Below are 15,426 nucleotides of genomic sequence, written 5' to 3'. Positions count from 1 at the left end.
TCTTAAGTCACTGGCAGGTTTTTAAGAACAGTGTTCACTTTTTCAGTCATAAACTTTGTCTATATAATAACATGCTAAATGGCAGTTAGAAATATATTGGTAATTAAACTTAAATCCTGAGTGCCTGGGTGTCTCAGTCAGTTAAGCATCCAGCTCTTGATTTCATGTCAGGTTGTGATTCAGAGTTGTGAGTTCAAGCCCTGTGTTGGGCTCCATGCTGGGTGTGGAGTCTGCTTAAGATTCTCTCTCTCCTTCTGTCCACCTCACTCTCTCTCTCTCTCCTCCCCTGTTATAAACAAATAAATATATAAGTAAATCCTATCTGGTAATATTAAACACATAATCCTATCTGGTAGATCAGAAAAGTGTCCTGGAAGATAATCACTAAGTCCATAATTATTTTAGTAAAGAAAATCATCACAGTAATCATATGACGTATATTTATCCTTATGACATATCTTTGGAAATTCCATAGTGTGGTATTTTCCCCTAATTTTCACAAGGCTGAGGCATTTCTAGACACTAATAGGCACTCTTGTTTGTCAATATTAGTTCTGGGATACAATTTATGCTATTGCTGAATCCTTCACAAGCATTTCTACATGGCAATGGCATCAATGCCATGACCACTTCCCACTGAAGTTGTGAATCAATGGCTAAGAAACGAAGTCAGTTCTTGAGGTAAAGAGAATGAATTCAGAGACTAGAAAAGAAATAATATAAACTAACAATGTAAGAGTCCAGTGTTTTAGATAATTAATATACCACTTATTTTTTCTTAAGATTTTATTTATTTATTTGAGAGAGAGTGAAAGTGAGAGAAATCACAGAGGGAGAGGCAGAGGGAGGAACAGATTCCCCACTGAGCAGAGAGACTGATGCGGGGTTTGACCCCAGGACTCTGGGATTGTGACCTGAGCTGAAGGCAGACGCTCAACCGACTGGGCCACCCAGGTGCCCCAATATACCACTTATTTTGATATAATTAGTGAGAACTCTATTGTTCAATTAAGATGATTCCCATAAAATTTGGTGCTAAATGATATTTATCAGAATCTAGTAACTAAAATTAAATAGTCCTCCTACATCTCCTGCTTTTCACCCATAGATGATCTCTGAATCCTTTGTTTTTCAAGTTTCGATTTTCTTCAACGACTGACATTTGGCTGATGTTTGTGGGAAGTTTATGTGCATTTCTCCATGGACTATCCCATCCAGGAGTGCTGCTCATTTTTGGCACAATGACAGATGTTTTTATTGACTACGACACTGAATTACAAGAACTCAAGATCCCTGGAAAAGCATGTGTAAACAACACTATAGTATGGATCAACAGCTCCCTTAACCAGAGTGTGACCAATGGAACGCGGTGTGGGTAGGCTGCTATTTTTTATTTTTTCCTTTTTTTTGCTCACACATTAAATTGTAATTCAAAATGTGTAAATGGGATTTTATTAGCTGAACTGGAGTGATATCCAACAGAGAGCGAACAGAAACAAAAATTTAACCCATATTTCTGAAAATTACTCTGCCCTGAGGTTCTTCCTATTTTACCGGGTTTTTAAATCCTAACAAAAAAATAGAATTAGAAATTACCGATTAAATGGTCACCCAAATTTAAGCACTTGGTAGACTATAGGCTTGAGGATGAACACTACCGGTACAGTAGGAAGGTAAGCCATGAATTTTACTTGAGTCTTTGTCATGTCTTAAATCTTATATGCAAGACTTCTTTTAGTTCCTTAACTGCTTTCTGTTTCTTAGCTTCTGTGGCTGTGGCAAATGGCCCACATGATCTTCAGTCTTCTTTCTATAATGGGAAACTCATTAGTGTGCTACAGCACTTGGAGTAGGGGCTGCTTGGTCTCAGTAGTTGAGTCTCTACAGAAGAGTGGTGTGGCGCTATAAACAGAAGGGGGCCATGCAGCATTAGCCAGAGCCCACTGTGCTACTATTCATTTTGTGATAAGCCCAACAGTGAGTTTATAGTGTTTCATGGTGTTGACTCACTGTCACAGAATGATCTTTGCAGCCTGCCTCACACTGCCTCAGGGCCAGAACAAGCTCATTGGCATGTATGAACCCACACACTCAGGTTCAAGAGCCAAGGGCCCGGCACATCCTGACTAGAAAGACACTTGGAATAGCTCCCTTAAGCAAATTTATATTTTTCACCTTCATTTAAAAAATATTTCCACATATTTCATTTAGATTATGAGCAAATCCTGTTAAACCACTGATACTGTTCCATAATATTATCTACTGTTAGGGTCTTTCATTCATTTACTCATTCAACCAAAATTTTTGAACACCAACTTCATACCAGGAAATTGTGTAAGCCTCAAGGATATAGTGGTTATTTTGAGTCATGGTCCTTATCTTCGTGGTGTTTAGGTCTAGTCAGTAAAATCATCATTAAATCAGAGACCATTCAAATAAATATGTAGTTACAGCTGGTTAGTACTTGACAGAAAAAATTCAAGACAATATACAATGTGCAGAATTATCTTTTAAAAAATAATAAGCTTACTCATTAGCAATAAATTTCCTAATATCTAAATATATATGTTTCTTTTCTAATTTTGGAAGTAAGATTCAGAACAGTTTGTATAAACGAGTTACTGTTGTCAATGACAGTCTTTTAATTTTAAGTCTTTTATGTTGGAAGACAAAAATGAATTGTTTTTTACAGAGTAGTTCGACTATAAAAATCTAAGGTTAATTATTTCCCCCTTTGAAAAAAGTGCATTCAGTTTATGTATGATGTAAATTGACCCAAATCATTAATAACATTTATGAAGGTAAAATTTTCTAGGGAAAATTCCTGAAAGTATAGCCTGTTGTGCCTTAAAGTTTGGTAATAAATGTTAGGCTAAAATTTGAGACATGTCCATGATAACAAGTGTTCATAAATTTATTAGATAATTTAAAGAGTGAATCTACCATTAACATCTATATCACTAACATCCAGTAGAAAGGAATTTTCTACTACCCATCTACTACCCATCACTCACACTTTAGTTATTCTTACTAGGTGATATACTTGAAGGTGAGCAAATAGTGCAAAGCAAATGGGGGCTTTCAGAAGCTCATTGGCTTTTGCTGAATTTATAGGATACAGAACATGTAAATGGATATTTGTCCTTTTTTAAAAATTTCGTATGAGTTTCTGGAATTGTGTAGACCTTGTCTTTCTCAGGCTTTTTCTTTATGAGGATCTCCTTTGATGAGTTAAATACTTTAATTGTGAATTATTATGGTCCCTGACATGACTCCTGCTTTACTTCTGGGTAAATATTTGTTTAGCTTTTATGTAGTTAAGATCACTGTGAAAATGGACTTGGGTGGAACAGAAGAGAAGGGAGTGGACATTTTCCTATCTGTAAGTAGTTAACATGCCTCCAGAATTACTCAGCTCTTTTGCACCTTTTTCCTTGGAAAAAGTATATCATTAAAAGTGTAATTTCTCCACCTATTATAATAAGTATATTAGTCTTGGACAAGACTACTCCATGATTTTATCAACATAAGCAGGCATGTGTAATAGTAGGAACTGGTTTTGCTCTTTCATTTCACTGGTCGGTTTCTACATTTCAGTTATAATCCATTGGATGGAATTTTTAGGCAAAGCCTTTCAAATGATTCTCAGTGCATAATGCTGAAAAGTATTATAGAACATCAGGCCTCCTGCTTAGATTATCAGAATTTATTTGCTCAGAATAATCAAATAGTAAGATAAAAGAATGAAAAATGACTGAAAGGGAAGTTCAAAGAGTCCAAGTACCGCAGTGCAGCTTCTTTCTACTTTCTTTTAACCAACCGAAGTGTAAAAATTCAAATGGAAGCCACAAAGTCTTGTGACTTAATTGTGGAAGTAACATACCATAATTTCTGCCATTCTCTGCAGTCATTGAGAAGTCCGATTCCTCATTTCCCCCACATGTGAATGCATTAACGTAGAAATAAGCCTGTATTTTCTCTTGGATTTCAGTCTGCTTTCTTAGCAATGTACAGTTAGTGTATGCGTTCAAGCACTATATTGAAGTTAGACACTGTAAAACCATACACTTTTAAAAATAGTTTTATTGAGACATAATTTACATGCCATGAAATTTACCAACTTAAAGTGTACAACTCAATGGTTTTTAGTCTTTTGCAGAGTTGTGTCTCCACCACTATAATCAATTTTAGAACATTTTTATTACTACAAAAAGAAACCCCATACCCCCTTAGCTATCATTCTCCGATTCCCTCATTCCCCACCTCAGTCCTAGACAACCACTAATCTACCTTCTGGCTCTGTAGATTTACCTATTCTGGCCATTTCATACAAATGGAATCCCACAATATGGGGTCCTTTGTGATTGGCTTCTTCAACTGAACATAATGTTTTCAAGGTTCATCATATCATAGCATGAATTAACACAGCCTAGCATGTGCCTATCCTGGAGAGTGTTCCATGTGCACTTGTGGGGAATATGTATTTTGCTGTTATTGAATAGAATGTTCAAAAGATGTCTGTCAGGACTAATTGGTTTATGGTGTTACTCAAGTCTTCTATTCCTAGTTGTTCTATCCAATACTGAAAATATGGAGTTGTAATCTCTGACTATTATCAATGAACTATTTCTACCCTTGAATCTGTCACCCTTTGCTTCATGTATTTGGGGCTCCATTTTTAGATGCATATATATTTAAAATTTCTATAATTTTTCTATAGATTGACCCTTTATAATTACAAAATGGTTTTTATTTCTAGTAACAATTTTTTATAATTTGTCTTATATTAGTATAGCCACTCTTGGTTTGTTATGGCTGCTTTATGCCATGACATATCTTTTTTCCATACTACTTTCAACTTGCTCATATCTTTGAATTTAAATATGTCTCCTTCAGACAGCCTACAGTTGGAGCTTGTATTTTGTTTTTTTGTAATTTACCCAGTCTCACAATCTCTGCCTTTTGATTGGATTATTTAATCCATTACATATAAAACCAACCTACATAAGAGTCTAAAAAAGTGGATAGGAGAAGGTTAGAGATCTCAGGACCCAAATAATGACATGATTGTGTATTTCATGGATTTTCTTTAGGCTTCATTTGTACTAGATTGGGTGTTGGGAAGCTGTAACCTAGAAATACCAGTATGTACAGACCACAAAGGACTCAATAAAACTCTGCTCTCTCTAGATAATAGACCACAAAGAGGCAGCCTGACAGAAGAATTTCAGGCAGTTACTATTCTACTCAAGCCAACACCACAGAACAAAACAAAACACACATAACCCCCCTCTTATCCATGGCAGCAAGGTTGAGTTGGGGACCTAGACTTCTGTCTTTGCCAGGTATCAATGAGCCACTGCCCTGTCTCTCCCCTACCCAACTCCTGTGGTGTCAGTGAAGAATATGTGGAAGCCTGAACCATCCCCATGGTAATGAGAAACCTCTCCCCTACCTGCTCGGGTAGGATCAGAGAGTCAGGATATTCATCACCACCCCAATGGAAGAGAAAGTCAAGACATTTTCAGATGAGGGAAATGAAAAGAATTTATTGTCAGCTGACTTACTTAAAAGAATGGCTAAAGTAAGGAAACAATAAAAGAAAGGGAACAATAAAAGAAACCTTGTATATTAAATAGGAAGAACATGGTAAGCAAAACTTCCCTTCTTTTCCAGAGTTTTCTAAATTATGTTTGAGGGTGGAAGCAAAAATGCTAACACTGTTCTGATATACTTCTATTGTAATACTGTCTGAGGTGAGTGTGATTTGGAAATATTAAAGACAAATCATTAGCAGGGGAGAATAAATGTATATAATGGGAGGCAGTGTTTTTATACCCTGTGCAAACTGGTAAAATGACAACACTAGCTGACTATAATAAGTGATATATCTATAATGGAATTCCTAGAGCAACCACTAAAAAAGCTATTCAAAGAGATACAGTCAAAACCACTACAGATAAATTAAAACTGAATTCTAAAAAATGTTTGAGGGGCACCTGGCTGGAGTAGTCTGTTAAGCGTTTGACTCTTGATCTCAGCTCATGTCTTGATCTCAGGGTTGTGAGTTCAAGCCCAACATTGGGCTCCATGCTAGGTGTGGCGCCTACTTAAAATAAAATAAGAAAATTAAATAAAATTAAATTAAAATAAAAACGGTTTGAGTAGCCCATAAGAAAGCAGGGGGAAGAAAACAGAAAAATATGAAACAGAGAGAACAAACAGAAAAGAAAAAAAAAGTTACATTTGAGCCCTAACATATCAATAATTATATTAAATTTGTGATTTATTTTATTTTTTAAAAGATTTTATTTATGTATTTGACAGAAAGAGAGATCACAAGTAGGCAGAGAGGCAGGCAGAGAGAGAGGGGGAAGCAGGCTCCCTGCTGAGCAGAGAGCCCAATGTGGGGCTTGATCCCAGGACCCTGAGATCATGACCTGAGCTGAAGGCAGAGGCTTAACCCTCTGAGCCACCCAGGCGCCCCAAATTTAAGTGATTTAAATCTACTAAATAGGACAGGGATTGGCAGAATGGATTTTAAAATAACCCAACTACATGCTATTTATGAGGAAATCACTTTAACTAAAAAATAGAGGCAAGTCGAGGGGTGCCTGGGTTGCTCAGTTTGTTAAACATCTGACTCTTGGTTTTGGCTCAGGTTGTGATCTCAGGGTTATGAGATGGAGTCCCATGTTGGGCTCTGTGTTCAGCTGAGAGTCTACTTGAGATTCTTCTTTCTCTCCCTCTGCCCCTCCTCCTGCTCTCACTTTCTCTCTCTAAGGGATGGAAAAAGATTTATCATGCAAACATTAATCAAAAGAAAGAAGAAATGGCTATTCTGATATGAGATAAAATAGACTTTCGAACAAAGAAAATTACAGAGACAAAGAGAGAAATTGTACAATGATAAATGGGTCAATCTGCCATGAAGACACAGCAATCTTAAATGTGTACTCACCAAACAACAGAATTGCAAAACATGTGAAGCAACAACTGACAGAATGGAAAGGAAAAAGAGACAAGTCAAAATTATAGTAGACCCCTTAAATATCCATCTCACCAATTTGTAGAACAGGTAGACATTAAATTATCACGGATATAGAAGAACTCAGCACCAGCAACCAACAGGATCTAATTGACATCTATAGAACATTCCACTCAACAACCACATAATACACATTCTTTTCAAGAGCCTACGGGGCATATGCCAAGATGGACCATACCCTGAGCCATGAAACAAACCTCAAGAGATGCAAAATACTTGAAATTATAGAGTGCATTCTCTGGCTACAATGTAATCAAAGTAGAAATCAAAACTAGAGATAATGGAAATCCCCCCCAGATTCTTAGGAATCAGATTACAGACATCTAAATAATCCATAGATCAAAGATGAAGTCTCAAGGGAAAAGTTTTAAAAATTAAACTGAGTGAAAGGGAAAACAGAAAATGTGAAAATCTGTAGGACACAGCTCATACAGGGCTGAGAGGAAAATTTATATCACTAAATGCATACATTACAAAAGAGGAAACATTGCAAATTAAACATCTAAGCTTCCAACTCAAAAACCTAGAAAAACAGCAAAATAAGTCCACTGAAAATGTATGAGAAGAAATAATAAAGACAAAACAAACAAATATAGAAAATCAATGAAATACACCATGACCAAGTAGAGTGTATTCTAGAGAAGCATACCTTGTTCAGTATTAGAAAAAGTCAATGTAATCCACCATGTTAACGGGCTAATATAGGAAAACCACACAATGATCTCCATCAACATAGAAAAAGCATTTAAAATTTCAATATCCATCCATAATAAAAACTCTCAGAAAACTAGGAACGGAAAGGAACTTCTTTAACTTAAGAAAGGACATCTAGGGGCGCCTGGGTGGCTCAGTGGGTTAAAGCCTCTGCCTTTGGCTCAGGTCATGATCCCAGGGTCATGATCCCTGGGATCGAGCCCCACATTGGGCTCTCTGCTCAGCAGGGAGTCTGCTTCCCCCTCTCTTTGTCCCTGCCTGCCTCTCTGCCTACTTGTGATCTCTGTCTATGAAATAAATAAATTAAAAAAAAATCTTTAAAAAAAAAAAGAAAGGACATCTAAAAAAAAGTCTTATGGCTAACATTATACTCAAAAGTGGAAGATTGAATATTTTCTCCCTCAGACTGAAAACAAGGCAAAGATAGAGGCTTTCGCTGTTATTATTCAACACATTTCTCAAAGTTCTAGCTTATACAATAAGGAAGGAAAGGAATACTGATTTAATACTGAACACTACTGAACTGTACACTTAAAAATGGTTAAGTTGGTCAATTTTATGTTATGTGTTCTTTATTACAATCAAAACATTTGTAATGAAAAAAAAATACAGATCTAAAAGGAAGAAATATAACTGTTTATTTTGGAGATGAGAGATATCCAAAATAGAAAAGCTGAAATGATATACAAAAATATCCTAGAACCAATAAATGAGTTTGGCAAATTCATAAAATACCAAGTACCAAATAAATATACAAAATTTAGTGGTATTTCTACATACTAACAATGAATACGTGGACACCAAAATTCAAAATATAGCGCCAAAAAATAAAACAAAATAAAAGAAAATAAACATAATGCCATTTACAATTGCTCAAAATATTTATTTAGGTGCAAATCCAACAAAACATGTATAGGACTTATATGCTGAAAAATGCAAATCGCTGATGAAAGAAATCAAAGACCTAAATAGATGGAGAGACATACTTGCTCATGAATTGGAAAATTCAATATAATAAAGATGTTAATTCCCTCAAGGTGACATATAGCTTTAATAAAATTCCTATCAAAATCTCAGCAAGATATTTTATAGATATAGACAAGATAACTCTAAAATTTATATTAAAAGGCAAAAGAACTAGAATATCTAAAACAACTTTGAAAAAAAAGAATAAAATGTGAGGAAACAATCTACCTGATTTCAAGACATATTATATAGCTACAGCAATCAAGGTTGTGTGGTATTGACAGAAGAACAGAACAGAGAACTCAAACATAGACCCATGCAAACATGTCCAATTGGTTGTTGGCAAAGGTAGAAAAGAAATTCAATGAAGAAAATATAAACTTTTTATCAAATGGTGCATGACTAGTTGGACATCCATAGGCAAAAAAATGAACCCATACAAAAAATAGCTCAAAATGGATTTTGGACTTAAATGTAAAAAAATAAACTGTAAACTTTTAGGAAAATATGTAGGTGACCATTTTTGTGTCTAAGGCCAGACAAAGAGCTCTTAGACTTGACACTAAGAATCCATAAAAAGAAAAATTGGTGAATTGGATTTCATCAAAATGGAGAACTTGTGCTCTGGAAGACCCAGGGAAGAGGATGAAAAGAAAAGCTACAGACTGGGAGAGCATATTTGTGAATTACATATCTAAAAAAGGACTAGGATCTAGAAAATTTAAAGAACTCTCCAAATTCAATGGTTTGGAAAACACATATGATCAAGCATTTCACTAGGGATATAAAGACAGCAAATGAGCACATGAGAAGATATTTAGCCACATTAGTGGTTAGGGAATGCAAATTAAAATCAAAATGAGGTATCAGCACAGATCTGTTAGAATGGGTAAAATAAAAATAATAGTAACACCAGAGCTGGTGGGGTTGTGGAGGAAACGGGTCACTTACACCTTGCTGGTGGGAATATAAAATGGTGCAGCCACCCTGGAAAATAGTTTGGCCATTAAAAAAGAGTTAAACATGCAAACATTATAACCCAGAAATTCTACTGTTGGGGATTTATCTCAGAGAAGTGAAAACCTATGTTTACATAAAAACCTGTACATAAAGGTTACAGACACTTTATTTGTAACAGACAAAACCTGGAAACAGCCCAGATCTCCTTCAGTGGGCGAGTGGTTAAGCAAACTGTGATACATTTATACCACGGACTATGACTTAACAATAAACAGGAACAAATAATTTATTAAACTTTAAAGCATTATGCTGAGTAAAAAAAAAAAAAGAAAAGAAAAGAAAAAAAAGCCAACCAACACCAAACGGTTACATACTGTGTGATTCCATTTGTAAAATATTCTTCAAATGACAGAACTGTGGCAATAGAGAACAGACAAGAGGTAGCTAGGGATTAAGAGGGAAGTGGAGGCTGGATGGAAGCATGTGTAGATGTAAAAGGGAGACATGAAGAACCACTGGAGTGATGAGAAATTCTGATCTCGATTATATCAATGTCATCACCCTGGTTGGGATATTGTCCCGTCGTTTTGCAAGGTATTACCAAAGGGTGTATATGTTTCTGTATTATTTCTCACAATTGCATGAGAATCCGCACTTACCTCAAAAAAAAAAAAAAAGTGGCGTGAAAAACCAACAAAAAAATAGCTTCATGGGTGAGAAAAATTGTCATAGATTCTCTGAAAGGAAATTCCAGCCGTTCTGGCAGTAAGCTACCATAGCGTAGGGATGTTCTGTAAAACAGTTTCACCCAGTGATCTGCCATTTGTCCACAGGTTGATGTCCTGTGCATTAAGAATACAGAACTTCCAACATTCTGAGAGTAGGACATGGGCAAGTTTCTGCCAATCTGTGATGCTCTTTTTGGAGTTGACACTGATTTCATTCTAAAGTGTTAATGCTACTGGATCTACGGTGCATGAAAACCATTGAAAGGAAAACTTCGTGTTAAGCAATGCACCTTGTTGTAAAGACCTCCTAGATATTTAAAATGAAAGTCCTACGGCTTTAGTAAATCTGAAATCTTGAGGTATAGATTGAGTACTTTGATTTTATGGTGCATTTATTTTTCATTAAAAGCAAGGTAAGAATCCACATATCTTAATAATTTGTAAAATATATCTTACCTTTCCCCCCTAATTGTCATCTTTCTGCCCTCTTCTCTCTTCAACAAATGAACCTTAATGCAAATAGATGTATGTCAATTTTGCTGTTAAAAAAGAAAGGCACCCATTTGGTGAGCCAAATCACCTACACACTTTAAAAACTCCTTTCCAGGATTTTATAACCGCAAGAAAACTTTCCACCCGATGATTAAAAAAATTTGATGTGCAGTCAAACGAGCCAAGCCAGCCTGCTCCTTTCCTTCCTATCGGTTTTTCTGATAGCTTTGTCCTTTTGTTCCAGAAATATTCTCAAGTAGTTTCTAAAACCCTAATAACTTCTTATCTCCAAGAATAAAATAAAAATAAGTTAGCCATTCATCTCTGGGGTGCCTCAGGAGCGAACAGAATCATAAACTACACATGTCCTATCCACACCATCCAGCAATAATATAATTCTCCTGAAGTTTGCCCTAATAAATTCTGGAGCTGGGTCAGTGCTCAGTACTTTTAATCTGAGTAGGTCTGTTTATTCCTGGTAGCTGCTGCTTTCGCCGCAGCCATTTTATTGCCTCAGTGTGTGTAGGAGGAACGCACCACAGGATATCTAAGTAAAGCTTACTGACAAATACTCCTATTTCTCTGTTTTGGGACACCCAAATTTCATTTCACAATGAAAAATTTCACAGAAAGCAAAGAGTATGGCCTCATTTACATATTAGAAGTCTTGTTCTCTATTATGCATCTTATAAAGAGATACTTAAGTTTTGTGAGAACCTCTGATGGTGGATACTTATATATATATAAGTTTTCTAGGTCTTGTTCATTCTTGGGTTCCCTTAAACCATAATAAAAGACCAAAAATGTGTTGAACAGACATATTAGCTATTTTGGAGATGATCCCTCCAAAGAGAGGTTGACCAAGGCAATTATTTCCCTTCATTATAAGTATTTTGAAAGTCAAAGCAAAATCAAGAAACATTTATGGAGGTATTGTGTCTGCTATGTATAAGGTATTGTACAAGTCTTCAGGCAGTGTGAGCAAGCAGCTAAAACCAAGTCCTTGTCCTCAAGTGGCCTACAATCTTGCAAAACAAGCATAATTCTATTCAGTATAGATATAATCAATGAAGATATCAAATAATAGTGCAAGATGTCAATAAAATCTGGCATGGAATAACAGTTTGTTCTGAATTAAAGAAATTATACTTAAACACTTGGTCTAGTTCAGTAGAGGAAGAGAACAATTCAAGCTTGAGTCACAGAAGGAAGCCCTGACAGGAAGCAGAAAGCACATCAGATGGAAATATCTGTGCCCAAGATGCAGGTTTCCGGTTTTCTAAAGAAATGGACTTGCAGGGCGTCTAGGTGGCTCAGTGGGTTAAAGCCTCTGCCTTCAGCTCAGGTCATGATCCCAGAGTCCTGGGATCGAGCCCCACATGATCCCAGGGTTCTGGGATCCAGCCTCAGCAGGGAGCCTGCTTCCCTGCTCTCTCTGCCTGCCTCTCTGCCTACTTATGATCTCTGTCAAATAAATAAATAAAATTAAAAAAAAAAAAAGAAATGGACTTGCTATCATTTAGAGCATCCTCAAGGGTTAGAACTGTTAGTAACCAATATGTTAATTTTCTAAGTATACAATTCTTTATTTTCTGAAAACAATTTCAGACTAATACCTCTGCCAATCTCCAAACCCTGTGCCAAAGCGTGGTAGGTGCACTGAAAAAACACTGTAGAGCTTTCTTGCTGTTCCCCACAAATTCTCACCTTAGAAATTGTCCCAGAAGGGCACCTGGGCTGCAGTCGACAGAAGGATTAGGTTGATAAAGTATTTTTCTCCTTCTCTGGGATTATCACACACATTTTTCAGTGTTACTTTGAGATAAAAGAGTTGAAAAGCTGATTTGGACTCCTGGAAAAGGTAGCAGTAAAGCTCCTGACTTACAGCCCACACCTCTCTACTGGTGTCTTTTCAGACACCAGTCTAGCTTTTTAAACCTTTCCCTAGCAACCCTCAGTTTGTTTCCTGAGATTAAGAGTATCTTATGGTTTGTCTCCCCCTCTAGTTTCATTTTCCCCTTCCTTCCCCTATGATCTTCTGTCTTGTTTCTCTAATTCCTTATATCGGGGAGATCATATGATAATTGTCTTTCTCTGATGGACTTATTTCGCTTAGCATGATACCCTCTAGTTCCATCCACATCATTGCAGATGTCAAGACTTCAGTTTTTGATGGCTGCATAGTATTCCATTGTGTATATATACACAACATCTTCTTTATCCATTCATCTGTCAATGGACATCTAGGCTCCTTCTGTAGTTTGGCTATTGTGGACATTGCTGCTATAAACATTGGGGTGCATGTGCCCCTTTGGATCACTACATTTGTATCTTTGGGATAAATACCCAGTAGAACAATTGCTGGATTGAAGTTAGCTCTATTTTCAACTTTTTGAAGAATCTCCATATTATTTTAAGGAGTGGCTGCACCAGCTTGCATTCCCACCAACAGTGTAGGAGGGTTCCCCTTTCTCCGAATCCTCGCCAACATCTGTCATTTCCTGACTTGTTAATTTTAGCCATTCTGACTTATGTGAGGTGGTATCTCACTGTGGTCTGGATTTGTATTTCCCTGATGCCGAGTGATGTTTTTTATGTGTGTTGGCCATTTGGATGTCTTCTTTGCAGAAATGTCTGTTCATGTCCTCTGCCCATTTCTTGATTGGATTAGTTTGTCCTTTGGATGTTGAGTTTCATAAGAGGGTATGTGCTATGGTGAGCGTTGTGAGTTGTGTAACACTGATGATCACAAACCTGTACCCCTGAAACAAATAATACAGTTTATGTTCATTAAAAAAAAAAACAAAAAACAAAAGCCTCTCCCTCGCACTGATTGCTCCATCACTGCATAATGAACATGAGGGAAGGGCCCTGGTAGACAGAGCACTGAGCCTCCATCTACTGCCCCTGGATTCTAACAACTGCCAGTGAGTTATTTCTGCCCATAAACATGAAGGGGGTAGGGACGCCTGGGTGGCTTGATGGGTTAAGCATCTACCTTCAGCCAGGGGTCCTGGGATGGAGTCCCACATCAGGTTCCCTGCTCAGCAGGGAGTCTGCTTCTCCCTCTTTCTGCCCTCCCCCATGCACTCTCTCTCTCTCTCTCTCTCAAATAAATAAGTAAGATTTTTTAAAAAGTAAAAATAAGGGGCGCCTGTGTGGCTCAGTGGGTTGAAGCCTCTGCCTTGGGCTCAGGTCATGGTCTTGGGGTCCTGGATTCGGGCCCTGCATCGGGCTCTCTGCTCAGCGGGGAGCCTGCTTCCCCTTCTCTCTCTGCCTGCCTCTCTGCCTATTTGTGATCTCTGTCTGTCAAATAAATAAAATTTTTTAAAAAGTAAAAATAAAATGAAAACAAAAGGAGTAGGCATCTTTGCTGGGGCTGGTACCATGAGGTCTAGGGAGAGATTTGTTGGATTGATGATAATTCTACATAGATAAGATGTCTTACCCATATTTCATATATCATTTTCCTCTGTAATATATTATTACATTACCCACAAATGTAATCTTTGGTAAACTTGACCCTACTTCTGTCTTAACATTTTTCCTCCTCTTTTGAAGGTTGCTGGACATTGAAAGTGAAATGATCAAATTTGCCAGTTACTATGCTGGAATCGCTTTGGTAGTACTTATCACAGGATATATTCAAGTGAGTGGTGCCAACATTTTATTTTTAGGTCAACATCTGGGCTCAGAGACATTACAATGAAATGCAAAGTGCACTCTAACTTTTAAGTTGTTCAGAAGCCCTAAGGACTACAATTTTATTTGGAGGTGGCGGGGGTGGGAGCGGTGAGAGGAAGAATTCATCTTCTCAGACTGGGAGAAAATACAGACAATTGTCTAGAGAGACAGAGAATAGACCGAATTTCAATGTCTCCTCTATTTCATCTTCTAAACTCAAAAATAGGCGGTTGTGGGTGTGTTTGTAGAGGGAGTGTGGGTCCCCCAGAGAAAGCCAGACATAAGGAGTTGGAGAAAAGCAAACTTTACTTTCTTTTTTTCTTTCACTGCCAAAATCTCACCAACCTGTGTTCCAACCCCAAATCTATAAACTGAATCTTAACATAGCCCATATTTAAGCCATGGAAGGGCCTGGAGTTACTTAACCCTTATTAAAGAAGAAAAATATTTCATCTTTTACCTTCTTCTATAGAAAAAAATAATGACTCTCCTCAACCTCCATTCATTCAAGAATTTCAGGAAGTTCATGTTCATTATAAAGAGAAATGAATCCATTTTCCCCATTCTGGTACTGAGAGTTTTAATGACAGACCGACTTTGCTTGGTTGGGGATAGCTATCAGAAGATTCCCTGCTTATGTCATAATTTTTGTCTTCCTTTCTCTGAAACTCATTGTCCCACAGTCTGAAACCTATGCATACACGCTTGTTGGCAGGCCTCTCAGGGGGGAAAACTACACTCAGAAGGGCCATGCAAAAATAGGGATATAAGAGCAAGAATTTCTTGTTGGCGCTGTGAGCCTTCTTTCCGCATATGGAAAGTGGAGTTTGGTAA

At 37.1% G+C, this 15,426-nt stretch overlaps 1 protein-coding gene across 2 annotated transcripts in view; it reads left to right on the top strand.

The window, feature by feature from the left end:
- The window catches only part of ABCB11 (ATP binding cassette subfamily B member 11), a 95,067-nt gene that overhangs the window by 21,542 nt on the left and 58,099 nt on the right, over nucleotides 1-15,426 (top strand). The window contains exons 5-6 of one of the 2 annotated variants that reach the window (XM_047722668.1): nucleotides 1,137-1,375; nucleotides 14,470-14,557. In XM_047722668.1, the coding sequence (XP_047578624.1) occupies nucleotides 1,137-1,375; nucleotides 14,470-14,557 (327 nt within the window). Of the gene's footprint in view, nucleotides 1-1,108; nucleotides 1,376-14,469; nucleotides 14,558-15,426 lie in introns of both variants that reach the window. The other variant, XM_047722670.1, reaches the window with a different exon arrangement.

The sequence above is a fragment of the Lutra lutra genome, chromosome 3 (assembly GCF_902655055.1).
Source record: "Lutra lutra chromosome 3, mLutLut1.2, whole genome shotgun sequence".
NCBI classification, from domain to species: Eukaryota; Metazoa; Chordata; class Mammalia; order Carnivora; family Mustelidae; genus Lutra; species Lutra lutra.
The sequence above is the reverse complement of the archived record's forward strand: the minus strand, read 5'-3'. Positions and strand labels throughout refer to the sequence as shown.